This window comes from Nelusetta ayraudi, unplaced genomic scaffold, assembly GCF_046127955.1.
Source record: "Nelusetta ayraudi isolate G7.1 ecotype Tasmania unplaced genomic scaffold, CSIRO-AGI_Nayr_v1 ptg000011l, whole genome shotgun sequence".
Taxonomy (NCBI): Eukaryota; Metazoa; Chordata; class Actinopteri; order Tetraodontiformes; family Monacanthidae; genus Nelusetta; species Nelusetta ayraudi.
Window position 1 is genome coordinate 27850001 of NW_027466061.1, and position 13121 is coordinate 27863121.

Consider the following 13121-nt stretch of genomic DNA (forward strand, 5'->3'; position numbering starts at 1 on the left):
AGGGGAGATTATGTTACACGCGGCCATGCTGCATTTATAGCAGGAGGCAATACTCTGGAGGTAGCCACTTCCTCATGCTTATTGCTTATCATCAAATGTTTAAACTACAAACATGGATGTATTTCTTTTGCTCCTTGTCTTGCCAACAGATCCGTCTGAAAATGTTTCTTCTCATGGGGCCTTCAAGCCTTGTGTTTATCTCCAAACAATTCCAGAGTCAAACAGTGGGCCTTTAAATCCTCCAAGGAGTTCTGCTTCTTTCATGGGTCAGAGCAGAGACCTGGATGGGATGCTTTCGAATTAGATTTTAGAGAGATTAGATTAGTCTTTAATGTGGCATTGAGTTTGGATAATCATTGCTAATTTAATAGTTACTGTTGACTTCAATTTTGTTTTCATGGTCTAATGAAGAAAGCAAACTGTTTTTTTAGTGTCTTATGACAAAATGTTCCTGTTTTTGTTTCATCTGGTCCCATTGAGCTCTTTAATGACGTTATAATTGTCAATAATATTATTATTGGCAGCTGCCGCTGAACAGTCGTGGCTGAGATTGTTCTGCGGTCTTTGTTTCCTGTGTTTCTGATTACAGCTCCTTGAGCCATCAGCCAGTCAAACGTGAGAGATAAAATCACAGACCAAACAAAAAAAATATATTTTCACTTAATATTTGCATCAACTCTCCGATTCTCTATTATCTATATTACCAGCTATTATTTTGGTATCGTCTTTACATTTTCATCCTGGCTGCAGTGGGTCAGCGGCTTCGCGCTAAAAATTCTGCAGAAAAACAGCGTATTGAGCCCCGTGTTCACAGCCCTCCTGCTAAAACTGCGAAGAGTTCGTAAAAGTTGAATGACGTGCGATTTTAACACAACAAAGGCAGGAAGAGGTTGCTGGCTGTGAAGATGTGGTGTGTGAACTGGTTGAAGTCACCCAGTGAATTTCGTGAAGAAGCAACAGGAAGTTCTCACGGTGAGATCTTTTATCTTTTTTCCATCTCCAAGTTCCAGTAGGTACCTCCTCCTGCTGCCGCTGCCGCTGCCCCTGCAGGCGGCACCGCCTCTATCGCAGGTTGCCATCAGGGGCGCTGTCTCTCAGCAGACGCGCTGCTAACAATGTGTCCTGTGTGCTCGCCGCACTGCACTGCTTATGCCATGTATGGAGGCACGGTACAGATGTAAACAACGTTATGGAGCCAATATTTCACATCACACTGACATCACATGGCGTCGCCGCCGTTTAACCTTTCAGGGAAGTAGAAGCACTTGATTCCCGGAGATGTTTGCGATAGTGATGGTCGAGCAGGAGAACCCACCATCTGACGAGGGCCGGTGCTACAGAGACGTCCCTGCTGAGAGCACCCCAGCCACCGGCAGTCAGGAGTTGGTTTTTCTCACTGACTGCACTGAACATCCTCAGCTGCTGCTGCTGCTGCTGCTGCTGCTGCTGCTGCTGCTCCTGCAGGCGCTGCAACTCAAATCACGGTTTTCGAACACTAAAACCACAAACCGTCGAGAATGGGATCTGAAGCGGCAGCGGGCCGACAAAGGGATCCTTGTGTGCAGTTCTCAGGGTCGCCAGCGAGACGCTCCTCCAGGGTGGGGCACCTGGATCGTTGCCGTCGCCTCCAGACGGGAACATCTCCAGCGTCACACCTTAGCCAGAGGTGACGTGTCTGTGCAGAAGAAGGTTCCAACTGACTGAACCACCCTCTACTTCCTCTTCCTGCCGAGGCCACCGCTTCCTGTGGCATCGTTTAGCTTGACACGATTGTTCTTTCGCCTGCCGCACTTTCTGTTTCTCTGCATAGTGGAGTGCGTTTGTTTTGGTCGCCACTGGCTGTCTGACAAACAGACACATCAGGTCACGTCACTGGTCATAATGGACCGAAATAGAACAGAAAAATCCATTTCTGCCCCATGACATTAGGATTGCAAGATAATTTAATATTCTTCTGTCGACAAATGTCTGACTTGTCCTAAGAACTGGGTTCCGAACTTGTGCTGAGAGACTCGCACCACAACTCCCCTGTAGACGGACAATTGTTGCTGCTGCACCAGTTTGGTTACTGGTTGGAAAATCCTGTAGCAACAGTGGTCCTACGCTGAAATGAAGGTTTTTTCTTTTTTTTGGTTTGTTGACTTGTGACAGTTAGACTGCACTCCCAGGTCACTGTGGTGCAGTGACTTGGGGGATGCAGTGTCACAGCATACTGCTCCACTGAGCTCAAGAAGGTTTGATTCCATTTCTTCTTTTCCATGAACTGAATCGGAATTCCCGGTTCACTCTGCGTGAATCACCTCGACCAGATGAAAAAAGGGTCACTGCTTTATTTTCAGGGCTGGTCAGGCAGTGTGTGTGTGTGTGTGCGTGTGTGTGTGTGTGTGTGTGTGTGTGTGTGTGTGTGTGTGTGTGTGTGTGTGTTTATGTGTGTTTGGGTGTGTCAGTGCATTTGGTGCCAAGCTGTAGGTGGAACTTCTAAATCAAGATTATATAAGTTATCACAGTTGAGGAGGAAGTTAAGGGGAGTGTTTCCAGAGGTGCATTCCCAGACCGTCTGGAAGGAGCTCTCTTCATCTGTTATCTCATCCAGTTAGGAGACCATGCTGATGATACGGAGGTCTTGTGATTTTGGACAACAGGGCACTCCCGCCACCCCTTCCAGACTAACAACAGACCTTATACAAACTGTTATTTGGAACTGATATGAAAAAAAAAAAAGGTTCTGCACCCCCCCCCCCCCCACCCACCCCCGAAGAGCAAACGCTGTCGTCTCACCTATGCTCTGTCGCAGCTCTTCGCAGAGGCTGATGTGAGGAAACTGCAGCAGCTGCTTCCACTTCTTACTTTTTCCTTTTCTGTTTCCGCCGCCCCCTGAAACCAACGGACAGACAAAGAGGTCAGACACGGCGGCAAAGGAATAACGCCAACCTGCTCTTCCCTTCTGTCAGACAGACAGGTGTGAGCGAAGGCAGCAGGTGAGCGGCTCCTCGGACTGTGGAAGGTAGGAACCCTACAGGCTGTTGGCAGTCAAGCAAGTCGCTGCATAATGTGCGCAGTTTGAGTAGCTGAATAGAAGCAAAATGAACAAAACACGTGTAACACTTTTTAACACAGCGTTCTCATTTCGTTCTATTGAAGTGTTCAGTCGCCTTTCTCTGTATCTTAATAAATCTCATACTGAGGGCGTCAGATATTATCGCACAGTCAGAACTTGCAGCTGCATCCTCCTTACGATGCAAAATGATCGCTGCTCGGGCAACACCAGTGGTTAACCTGCAGAGTTAAGCTGCAGAGGCACATCTCCAATCACAAGTTTGGTTTTTTTCGCTTGGCGGAGGAGACGAAGAGTCTGAAAGTCCTCGGGTAGCGTCGCTTCTCTGTGGCCGAACGCGGCAACGCTCTGATGTTTCGCCCTGTTGTCACTGACAACACGCCGCTGTTGTGAACACATGGCTGCACACGGAGAGTCTTCAAGTCGCCTTCTATTTGCAATTCAAACGTGGAGGAGAGCGAGCTTCTCCTCGGACGACACGCCCCATTGAAAACGCACCTCACCCCTTGCGGACTGCGACGCAAGAGGCTCACCGTCATGTCCAGGAAGCAGACGATGCTATCGGGCACCAAATTAGCAATAAGCTAATCAATGGGGGAGGAAACCACATTCCCGAGGCGTAAATGAAGACAAACCGGACAGGAGTGTGAACGGAGGTAATTATGCCGACGGGAGCCAATCAGCTCATCCTCTGGCGGCGCCCTGGCCGTGCACAGACTGATGACGCGCAAAGTTGACGCTCGGAAGCCAAACGCCGGCCTCCCTGTCTCTTCCCGTTGATGCATTAGCGCCATAATGTTGCTGTGGTCCTGGGGTGCCTGAGCGCTGGTCACATGTCCTTGTGTCTGTTTACACTTTGACTCCTTCGGGGAAACAGAGGCAGTAAAAATGTGAAATATCCTATGAATAGTTCCACGCTGCCCGCAGCGTGATAACACATCAGCTGATGGTGGAGTGGGGGCCCGGGATTATTTTGAAGAAACATACATGCACACAGCCTGGAGACATAGGATATGTCCTCATTCATTGGCCTGCGTGGGGATCAAAAACAACTCAACTCTATCTCTGTGCTCACATTGAAGAGGAACGGGACTGTTATGGGTAAAAGGAAATTGTTTTTTATGCTTATTAAGAGGTTGCCCACTTTTCAAGAACACACTGAATAACGCGTGGCTCTTCGGCTGTGCAGTTCATAGAACATCATTTTTGCAAAAGTTCCCCCAAGACTGTGTGTCTGCGAGTGAGCTTCACAGAAATGGAAAAAAGTTCCTCCTTCACTTCTCCTACTGGTGAACTAAAACTCACAGTTCTGGAAATCACTCCCTCCATAATGCCACGGAGGGTGGCAATAGCTCTCCCAGGTTGGTGACCACTCCACCAGCCAGGCGTTGGCTCCGCTCTCTGAGAGCACCTTGCTCTTATCTCCTTCAACACACGGTGAAGGTCCAACAAAGCACCAGTTTTAGCCGACAACTGTAAACAGGGGGTTAAATGTGCTGCCAACTCAGGACAATCGCTTAGACAATAACTAGCGTGACCCTGGACCACTGCAATCTGCCATGACACTGATTAGTTGAAAATGAGCAGAATATGGGCCTTTTATATACAGTGTATAGGCCAGAATCATGCCCGGCACCCATCTGAACATGCAGCGTATTCATGCTGAACCAGAGCTCCAACCACAGGAAGTTTCATGTCTCAACCTCAGGTGTCTCCTGATCACAATAAGAAAGTTCAGCGTATTCAGAATGAAACATCACCAGTGTGAGAAACAGCAGGTTCGCCCGCTGACAGGAGGAGGCTGCACGGCTGCATAGCTCTGACTCAGAATTTACAGACCCTGTTTTTACAACAAAGGTCTTTTGAAAGTGGACCTTCTGGAAAGATCCGTTTGCGGTATTTGACTACTGGAGGGTCAAACCAAAAATATGTTTTACAATTCAAATTCATACATCCAGACCTGCTAGCATTAGCAAACATGACTGACTGGCACCTGTCCTCCTTTCTTTAAAAGGTACCTGCAGCACTTTGAGATTTTGCAGATGAAAATGGCTCTATAAGAACATGTATTTTTATAATAATAATAATAATAATAATAATAATAATAATAATAATAATAATAATAATGTGTATGTGTGTAGAATCCTGAACACCATAATGAAAACCAAAGACTTTCTTTATTTGTTTAATGATGTAAAAGCTCAAAACTAGTTTACTGTTCATGCCTGGAGCAGCAATTCCAAACCTCTTTTCAACAAGTGCAGTTAGAAGCAGCCTTGTGACACTTCCTTCATCTCACGAGGAATTCTCTCTGAACTCTCTGAGATCTTGTGTTGAAATTCAACCATCTCCAGCCCTTGGTTGTTGGTCAACTTCCTCTTAAAGCAACAATTAACGCACGGTTGCAGCCGCAGGGCCTGCTGATGACCCACAAATCTTGATCACAAGATCTCTCCACTGATGGGGACAGAGCAGCACGCCCGGGCTCTGCCCGCCTGGACCTCGGGGACAGGCCACCTTGCTCGGAATGAGCAGATTTGGCTGAGCTGAGCAGTAGATCAGCTCACAGCGGAAGGGATCAGACGTTCATATTCTGGTGGCCATCTGCAGATGGCAGCGGGATTATGGTATAGAGCCCTCACATCAACAACAACATCTCCTGGTTGGATCAACATCAACAGAAAGCACAAACAATCATGAAGGCACCGAGGAGGAAGCAGAGGCTGGGGGGGTTGGCAACAGCAACAGTCTGCTCTAGGAAACGTGGACATCAGACGTTGAGGAGATGTTTGAAGCTGGACTGAGGACCTGAAGAGGCCCTCAGCAGGGCTTCACAGTGCTGTGCGTTTGAAGCCCTGCTCTGCTCAGCTCAGCCCAGCTCGGAGCAGCTCGGCAGCTGTGCCTCAACATCCTGTTTCGTAAACGATGCTGCAACATCAGCATGAAGAAGCAAAGTGTCACCCGAACGCTCATCTCTGTCTCTCGCTGCTGCGGCTGCTGCTGCTGCTGCTGGATCCTCTTCCGGACCAAAAACTTCGGGGCCGTTTCTTACAAGCGTTTCCGCTTTTGTTTTTGTCTTTGTGTTTTTTATTCAACCGGCACCTTCATGTGTATAATGCTGATTCTCACAGGCACACGCCCGTGCGGTCGCCACACGGCGGGAATAAACACGTATCCCTAGCTCGACATCCCCGCTGTGCGCGCGTGAGAGAGGTGCTGCTAGCCTGTCGGAACTGACAGTTCACGGCGAGGAAGCAAAGAAGAAGAAGCACGTTTCAGCCCCACCAAACCCCCCACGCCCCATCGGCACTCTCAATACGCCGAGTTGATGTCGGTTAAACACTCGCGTGTGGTCGAACACGGGGCTGTATCATGTCAACTAGCCCGCGCCGTCAGCGGAGTCTGGTCCCTGGGCTCGCTCCACTCGAAAGCGGCGCGTCTTTTCGCTGACATCCTGTTTCTATCCGACCGACCGTGGATGTCGTAGAATTTGAGGAAGTGAAGCCGCCGTTTTTGGGGAGGGGAGGGAGCCGTTTCTGTAGGGTGGGAGTCGGGGGGGCACCATCCGGTACCCAGGGTCGGTTCCGCCGGGTCCGTCCTTACCTTCCCGTGCTTTGAGCAGCACCGTGTTGGCCACGATGTTCTCCAGCTCCATGGTCGATGCTAACGGCGGTGACAGCAACAGCAGCAGCAGCGGCGGCGGCAGCCGGAACTCCCGCACCTCCCCGCCGCTTCCAGATCTCAGCTAGTCACCCTCGAAGCACCGTCCTCCCCCGGGCGCCAGATCCCAAAGTGTCCGTCCGTGGCTGCCGTGCCGTGGAGGGCTGCTGTCCGGTGACAGACAGACAGTCCGCACCCCTGCTGCTCCGCTCCCTCCTCCCCCTCCGCTGTCTCCTCCTCCTGGTCCCTCCGCCCAGTAGCGCTGTCAGGCAGGAGGAAGAGACGTTTCAAACCATCCCTTAATAAAACATCAACTATGGGACCGACACTATATTCTCACCTCGTCCATCATATATATATCTATATGATATAGATATAGATATAGATATAGATATAGATATTATTAAACACGTTTAAGTCTGATGAATATTTGAATGTACTTTTTATGGGCAGAACAACATTGGAGTGTTTTTATTTATTTTTTGGAGGGTAAATTAAGTTATATCTTAATTGCTGAGCTGAGATCGCTTTCATATATGTAATGGGGGAAAAAAAGAAGATAATTCACCCAACAAACCAGCAGAATTGTGGAGTGTCTTGGTCAACCAGCGTCAACTAGTCAAATTTTTGTTCAACCTTAGAAAAGTAAGCCTAAGTTAAACTATTTTTTCTTTTTTTGACAAAAACATAAGTTTGTCTTTTAAAGTGTTTTTCATTTATGCTTATTTTCCCGCAAGCAACCCATTTCCCTTTTGATCGTTATCAAGGGTGTCACATTACCACAATGTACAACAAAGTATGCCACAATGACCAGGGGTCATGTGCAGAAAGTTGCTTTTTGGGTATATACCAGGGATTTGTGATTGGGCCTTCAATTTCATATTTTCCACAGGGAAATGTGAGATAACCCCCGGTTGATTATGGCAAAGGTTCCATCTGGCGGGTCACATTAGTTTTTGTTGTTATTTTTTAAGGTTGAAAACTCAGGAGGTGTATCACCTGGCTGACTAGCTGCTTTCTGAGGCCCATCGTGTCAGAACATACACTAAGTCGATTTCCCTGCATGGATCAATGAAAGCACTGTGATGCATTAAAGGTGCATTAGGCACAACATTCAGGGTTCTGCTGTGGGCAATGATGACGGCAGCTCACACCAGTGTATATTAGAGTTATTGATCTGCATGCTTTCCCCTCGGGCTCAGCTTTTCCTGCAAATGCAGACGGCATGGTAAAAGTCCACACGTTGGAAATCTCAGGGTGTGCAGCATGCAAACTAAACAGGTCTTCAGATAATCAGTAATACTTCATTTGCTTGTATTGGGAGTGTTTTAATATATTTTAGTAACTCATTAATAATAAACTAGTATTTTAAATTTTAAATTAATGAGTTGTTTTAGCCTTGAGCTGATCAGTATTGATCAGTGTTGTCCCGTACTGACATCTACAGGGGAAAAAAGCCACTGCGAGTGCTTCCAACGCTGACTCAACACTTGTGTTCTGAGGTTTTAGTCTTTTACTTGTTCCCCTTTGATATTGTTTAGCATTAGCACTGTGTACAGTCTCTTTGACTTTTCCAGCATCCAACATTTTTCTCATGATGATTTCATTTATGCTTTTTTTTTTCTTCAAGAGAACACTAATATCTTACGCTTAAAGGAGAGGGACAAAGGCAATTTACAAAATATGATTTTAACTGGTAGAAAGAAAGAAGAAGAAAAAAAAAAAAACAACGGCAGGAGATCTGTGTGGAAGGAAACATCTCAGAGGGAAACCACACAGAATCTTCCAGTACGTGAAGTGATGTCAAGCAAAGGCCACTTCCTGTTTATTGCACTGTTGTGTGCAGACACAGCAGCTTCTCCCGCACCCTCATAAATAATATAAACTCTATTGCATTTGACATACATGTAGCCTGCATGGGGTAAATTCACAAACGACCAGTCTCCTCCCAATTGCAATAGTTTTTTTTTTATTTAAAATATTTCTTTAAAATATTTTGTTACACTTTGTCTTAATGAAATTGCTAAACAGCACGTTGCCAGCTAACATGTGCGCCCCTCCCCACCCCAAGAGCGTTTTTAATGTTCTTAAATGTCAAACTCTGACGGTTGTCTTGTTTATAAAGTCGCCATTTGAAAGCGTCAGAGATTGATGGGCGTGGTCTGTAGTCACGAGACCGGAATAAACACTATCGCACTTCCGGTAGCTGCAACCCCGCTTCCTTTTCGGTCACAGATAATATTCTTTCGTCTCGTGAAAAGAGAATTTAAAAAGTATCACAGACATGCCAAAAGCCAAGCAGTCCAAGAGGAGAAAGACGTTCGATTATAACAAGGACCGGAAGAAGCTAAAAAAGAAGTTTATCAAGAAAAACAACCCACGAATAGAGAAGTACGTGACTCCACGTTAGCATGCTAGCTTAGCTTATGGGCACGTGTGGCGAATGTGAGATGAGTTAAAAGTGTTTTTAAATTTGAAGCACGTGACCCTGAAGATATTCAGTTTGTCGCAACGAAACGAGAATCCTCGTATCTTAAAGATTATTTTAGGAAGGTGTAAAGTTATCTATCCGAATTATGGGTCTTTCAATTCCACGTCACGTGTAGGTATCGTTCCCTTAAATGATGCTGAACATGTTGTGTCTTCGTGCCAGTTCTCTCATTCGGAACGCCTGGGACAACCACAAGTCGACGGCCAGGAACCTGCAGGAGATGGGACTGGCCTTTGACCCGAACCGTTCACTGCCCTTCAAGAAAACCAGCGTTAGTGTTTCATATTACTTTGTCCTGCCTTTCAGTATGATGAACACGACGCACAGCAATGTCCGATCTTTCAAATTCAGAGCAAGAATGACTATTGACATGTAATTTTGCCAAGTGCAACAAACAAACAAAAACAATTATGTTGAAATGTAAATAAGAACAAACCTCACGAAAATACTCGAGTCACATAACTTTCAGTGTCCTGTTCTGATTAGTTGGAAAGCTATTTAAAAAAAAATCTGCATGTGTTTGTAATATTGATTGATATTGATTCAAATTTACCCATCAGGTCCGAACATGTTCCGTTGTTCTCTGTTATGCCACAAGGGGACAGCAGTGGTCAAATAATGAACATTTAAAAGCAGGAGCTCGCTGGAAGATTTGCATTGTCCTGTCAGTTAAAGAGATCAACAGTCGAATGCAGTAGTGTGAGTAGAGAGGTTGATCCAGAAATGGCTTATTTATATTAATATATTTATGGCCCCCCTCTGGGCTCGTTAGCTGTCACATGATGTTCTGCTGTGAAGAGCCTTGTGAGCGGCTGCGTTACAGCAGAAGGATGAGATCCACAGCTGACTGCTAGCCACCTTGTGACCACGGATTTTTTTCAACGATGCCTGTTTGTGTGTTTGCAGCTCCTTGGTGAAGCCAAGGCCAAAGGGACCAGGGCGACCCCCGGTGTTGTGATCAAACCCTACGTTGTCAACCGTAAGTGGCGACGTCGGCATGGTGAAGTGGCTTCTTTTCATTCTGCAGGCCGCCTCAGACTCAAATTGAGCAACTGCAATAATATGGTGAAGGTAGTGGCTGGTGGGTGGTAACCCTTTGAATTTAATGGATGAACGCATGCCAGTGATTGGCTGGTCCAAACATCTTTGAAACGTGTTTACCTTCTGGCTTTTCATCATGCTCTTGTCTACATCTGAGGATTTTACCTCCCTAACGTTGTGGCCCTGAATTTATTCTCAGCAAGGTTTAAATAAATGAATAAATGAGTTGTTGGATACATTTCTGTGTTTGGAGATTATTTTCACGTTCTGTGTTGTCTCACCTTGGTTTGTGTTTGTGGTTGTGACAGAGCTGGTGGAGGAGGCGAGCCGCCCTGCAAAAAACACCAAGTCGCTCTCTACGGACTTGATCGAGTATGTTCAGCATATGATCCGAGAACACAAGGACAATTATAAGGTGAGGGTGGGAATGGTTTTTATCTACTGTGACACTGTCTTGTCTGTATGCCAGGCTTGGCTCAACATTTTGATTGAAGATCTAAAAATTAGCATGTCAAAGATTGTTTTATTTTATTTATTTATTTATTTATTTGCGGAATTAAAGTTAAACAGAATAGATGCAATGACCAGGTGAGATACTAATAAAACCTTTAGATGCTCATTAACATTGAATTACAAGTCAAAGTCTTACTATGCCAGCAATAGACAGATATATATCGGATCAATGCAGTAAAGGCAGAGTAAATCTGATTTGTATTCTCCTCCACACTCATCCTTACACATTGCCTTCCCTCTTCGTGCCAACATCTAAACAACAGGCTGTTATTTCCTGTTTTTTTTCCACTCCAGTGTGATTATTTCTTCTGAGTGGGCCACATTTTTATTAATTAAGCTCTGTCTGTGAATTTGTAAAGCACTTCACAGCTGCTGCTGTCAGTACAAAGTTTTTTAATTAGTGGTGCTTTTATCAGCTGAGCTCTTTGTCTGAATGGCTTCTCAGCCGTTTGGAATGAGTCATGACTGCAGAGGTTGTCGTGACTCATGAGCCGACAATTTGGAGGATGTTGTGTGACTGCGAGGGATTCTTTTATGTTTGGAAGAGGATTTTTTTGAATAAAAAGAAGTAGTAAAAACCTTGAACTTGAAAGTGATCATCGCCAGCAGGTGTTTCAGCAACGAACACTGACTGCTGTGGCTGTAAATACTCTGCTCTTATAAATTACTCTGGGCTGCTTCCAGCATGAGCCTGAATGCCAGCTGACTTGGTTTACGTGTTCATTAAGATAGATTTAATCCCACTGCTCCCCGTTTGCTCCGCCCTCTGTGGTTTTGTCCCTTTTCAAACATGTTGAATGTCTAGCAAATAATCAGTTTTAGTGCGAGCTGCAAACAGAGGACTAACTATGCGGTTTCCTTGCCAAGTCGAGAGTGCAACTTGACAATGGTGACAATGTTTTGATATCTTTTTGCATCTCCGTGACCGACTGTTCCCTGGCGTCCTCGACAGGCGATGGCCAGAGACGAGAAGAACTACTACCAGGACACCCCGAAACAGATCAAGAGAAAAGTCGACGAGTACAAGCGCTTCCACTCGGAGCACTACGGCGCCTTCATGGACTCGCTCGGCTACCCGCAACTGATGGACCAGTAGAGGCAGCATTGAGTCTGTCCAGGACAATAGGACATTTCCTGCGTCAGGATGAGACGGGCTGACGCCAAAAACGTCAGCTCATCAGTCGCAGCACGCCAACAGAAAGCAGTGGGAGGAGGTTTCATCCTCCTGCCATGCTCCCCTTCCATACTTCCTATTTAATCCTTTACACTCTCCTCCAGAAATTTCCCACATCCTGCTCCGAATGCTTCACAGAATTGACTGTGGCGTGTTTTCAAAATATGCCTGAATGTGTCAGCTGAACTCTCTGGAGTCAAAGGAGCAGCAGCAGAGTCATGTGACGTCACTTCCTGCAGTAAGAACGCCGTTGATCCAGACTTCCTCTCCATGCAACAGGAAGCAGGTGGCACCTCCACCTCCAGCTCTGGGGTGCATGGGAGAAGAACAGAGTTGATGTTTAACAGTCTGAGGTGTGTTCACGAGTGAAGGGTGCGGACGGCGTGTTAGAAGCCTGCAATAATTACAATAACTATGACAATGACTTAAAAACTACCGTCAAATTATAGAAAACTTATCCTTTGGAATTTAAAAAAAATATATAACCTGTTTAAACAACCCTCTGCTGTTCTACTTAAAAAAAAATGCTTCAGGTCAAAACTGAATTTGGGTGTGTTTCATCTTGACACTTGAATAATTCTACTAGTCAAATTTCCTTGTGTACTTTTATCATCCCTCTGAAAATCTGTGTCATCTCAGCTATCACAAACAATCATTTTTATTGGTTCTTTTTTTCTTTTCTTTTTTTTTGCGTTATGATGTTCAAGCGTAAACTGTGCATATTGAAACCACAAAAGTTTGCTGGTCACATGGCCCTCCGGGCTTATCTTCACAGTTTTCCGCTGCTGCTGCTGCTCCAGATAATCTCCTGCACAAACGGCAAGACAACAATAGTCTGACTGGCGTGTGTCATGTCGACCTTCGTGACTCGGGTCAATCATTCACTGCCGCTATCGATGCGTAGATGCCGGCAGATTGGGAATTTTGTCTATCGCAGTAGCTATGAGTGTTTTCTGAGAGACTGACTCATCCGGAACAGCAGATGGGACTCATCAAAAGTCAATAAAAGTGTTTGTTTGGTGGATTTCGCTGGTTTTCAGAGTACTGTTTTTTTCGTCCTATGATCCAGTGCAACATCTGTGTGTTATAAAAAAAAAAGCTACATATTTCCTTTAGTTTGTGGGCATCTGTGTTGTTTGTGTTGTCTCCACAAACACACCAGTGTTTGTATTTGTAACGTTTTCCCT

At 45.8% G+C, this 13121-nt stretch overlaps 2 protein-coding genes across 4 annotated transcripts in view; one reads left to right on the forward strand and one right to left on the reverse strand.

The window, feature by feature from the left end:
• grk6 (G protein-coupled receptor kinase 6) overlaps nt 1-6925 on the reverse strand; it is a 15460-nt gene extending 8535 nt beyond the window's left edge. The window contains exons 1-2 of one of the 3 annotated variants that reach the window (XR_012926321.1): nt 6659-6925; nt 2779-2874 (exon numbers count right to left, since the gene is read on the reverse strand). Coding sequence is in view for 2 of the 3 variants with exons in the window: in XM_076022421.1 (XP_075878536.1) it covers nt 2779-2874; nt 6659-6710 (148 nt within the window). In the remaining variant the exon portion in view is untranslated. The remainder of the gene's footprint in view (nt 1-2778; nt 2875-6658) is intronic. The other 2 variants (XM_076022421.1, XM_076022422.1) reach the window with 2 other exon arrangements.
• Nucleotides 6926-8909: 1984 nt separating this feature from the next.
• nop16 (NOP16 nucleolar protein homolog (yeast)) lies at nt 8910-12958 on the forward strand. Its single transcript, XM_076022408.1, has 5 exons — nt 8910-9106; nt 9369-9477; nt 10113-10185; nt 10556-10662; nt 11713-12958. The coding sequence occupies exons 1-5, from the start codon at nt 9000-9002 to the stop codon at nt 11854-11856; spliced, it is 540 nt and encodes a 179-aa protein (XP_075878523.1). The 5' UTR covers nt 8910-8999; the 3' UTR covers nt 11857-12958.
• The last annotated feature ends 163 nt before the right edge of the window (nt 12959-13121 follow it).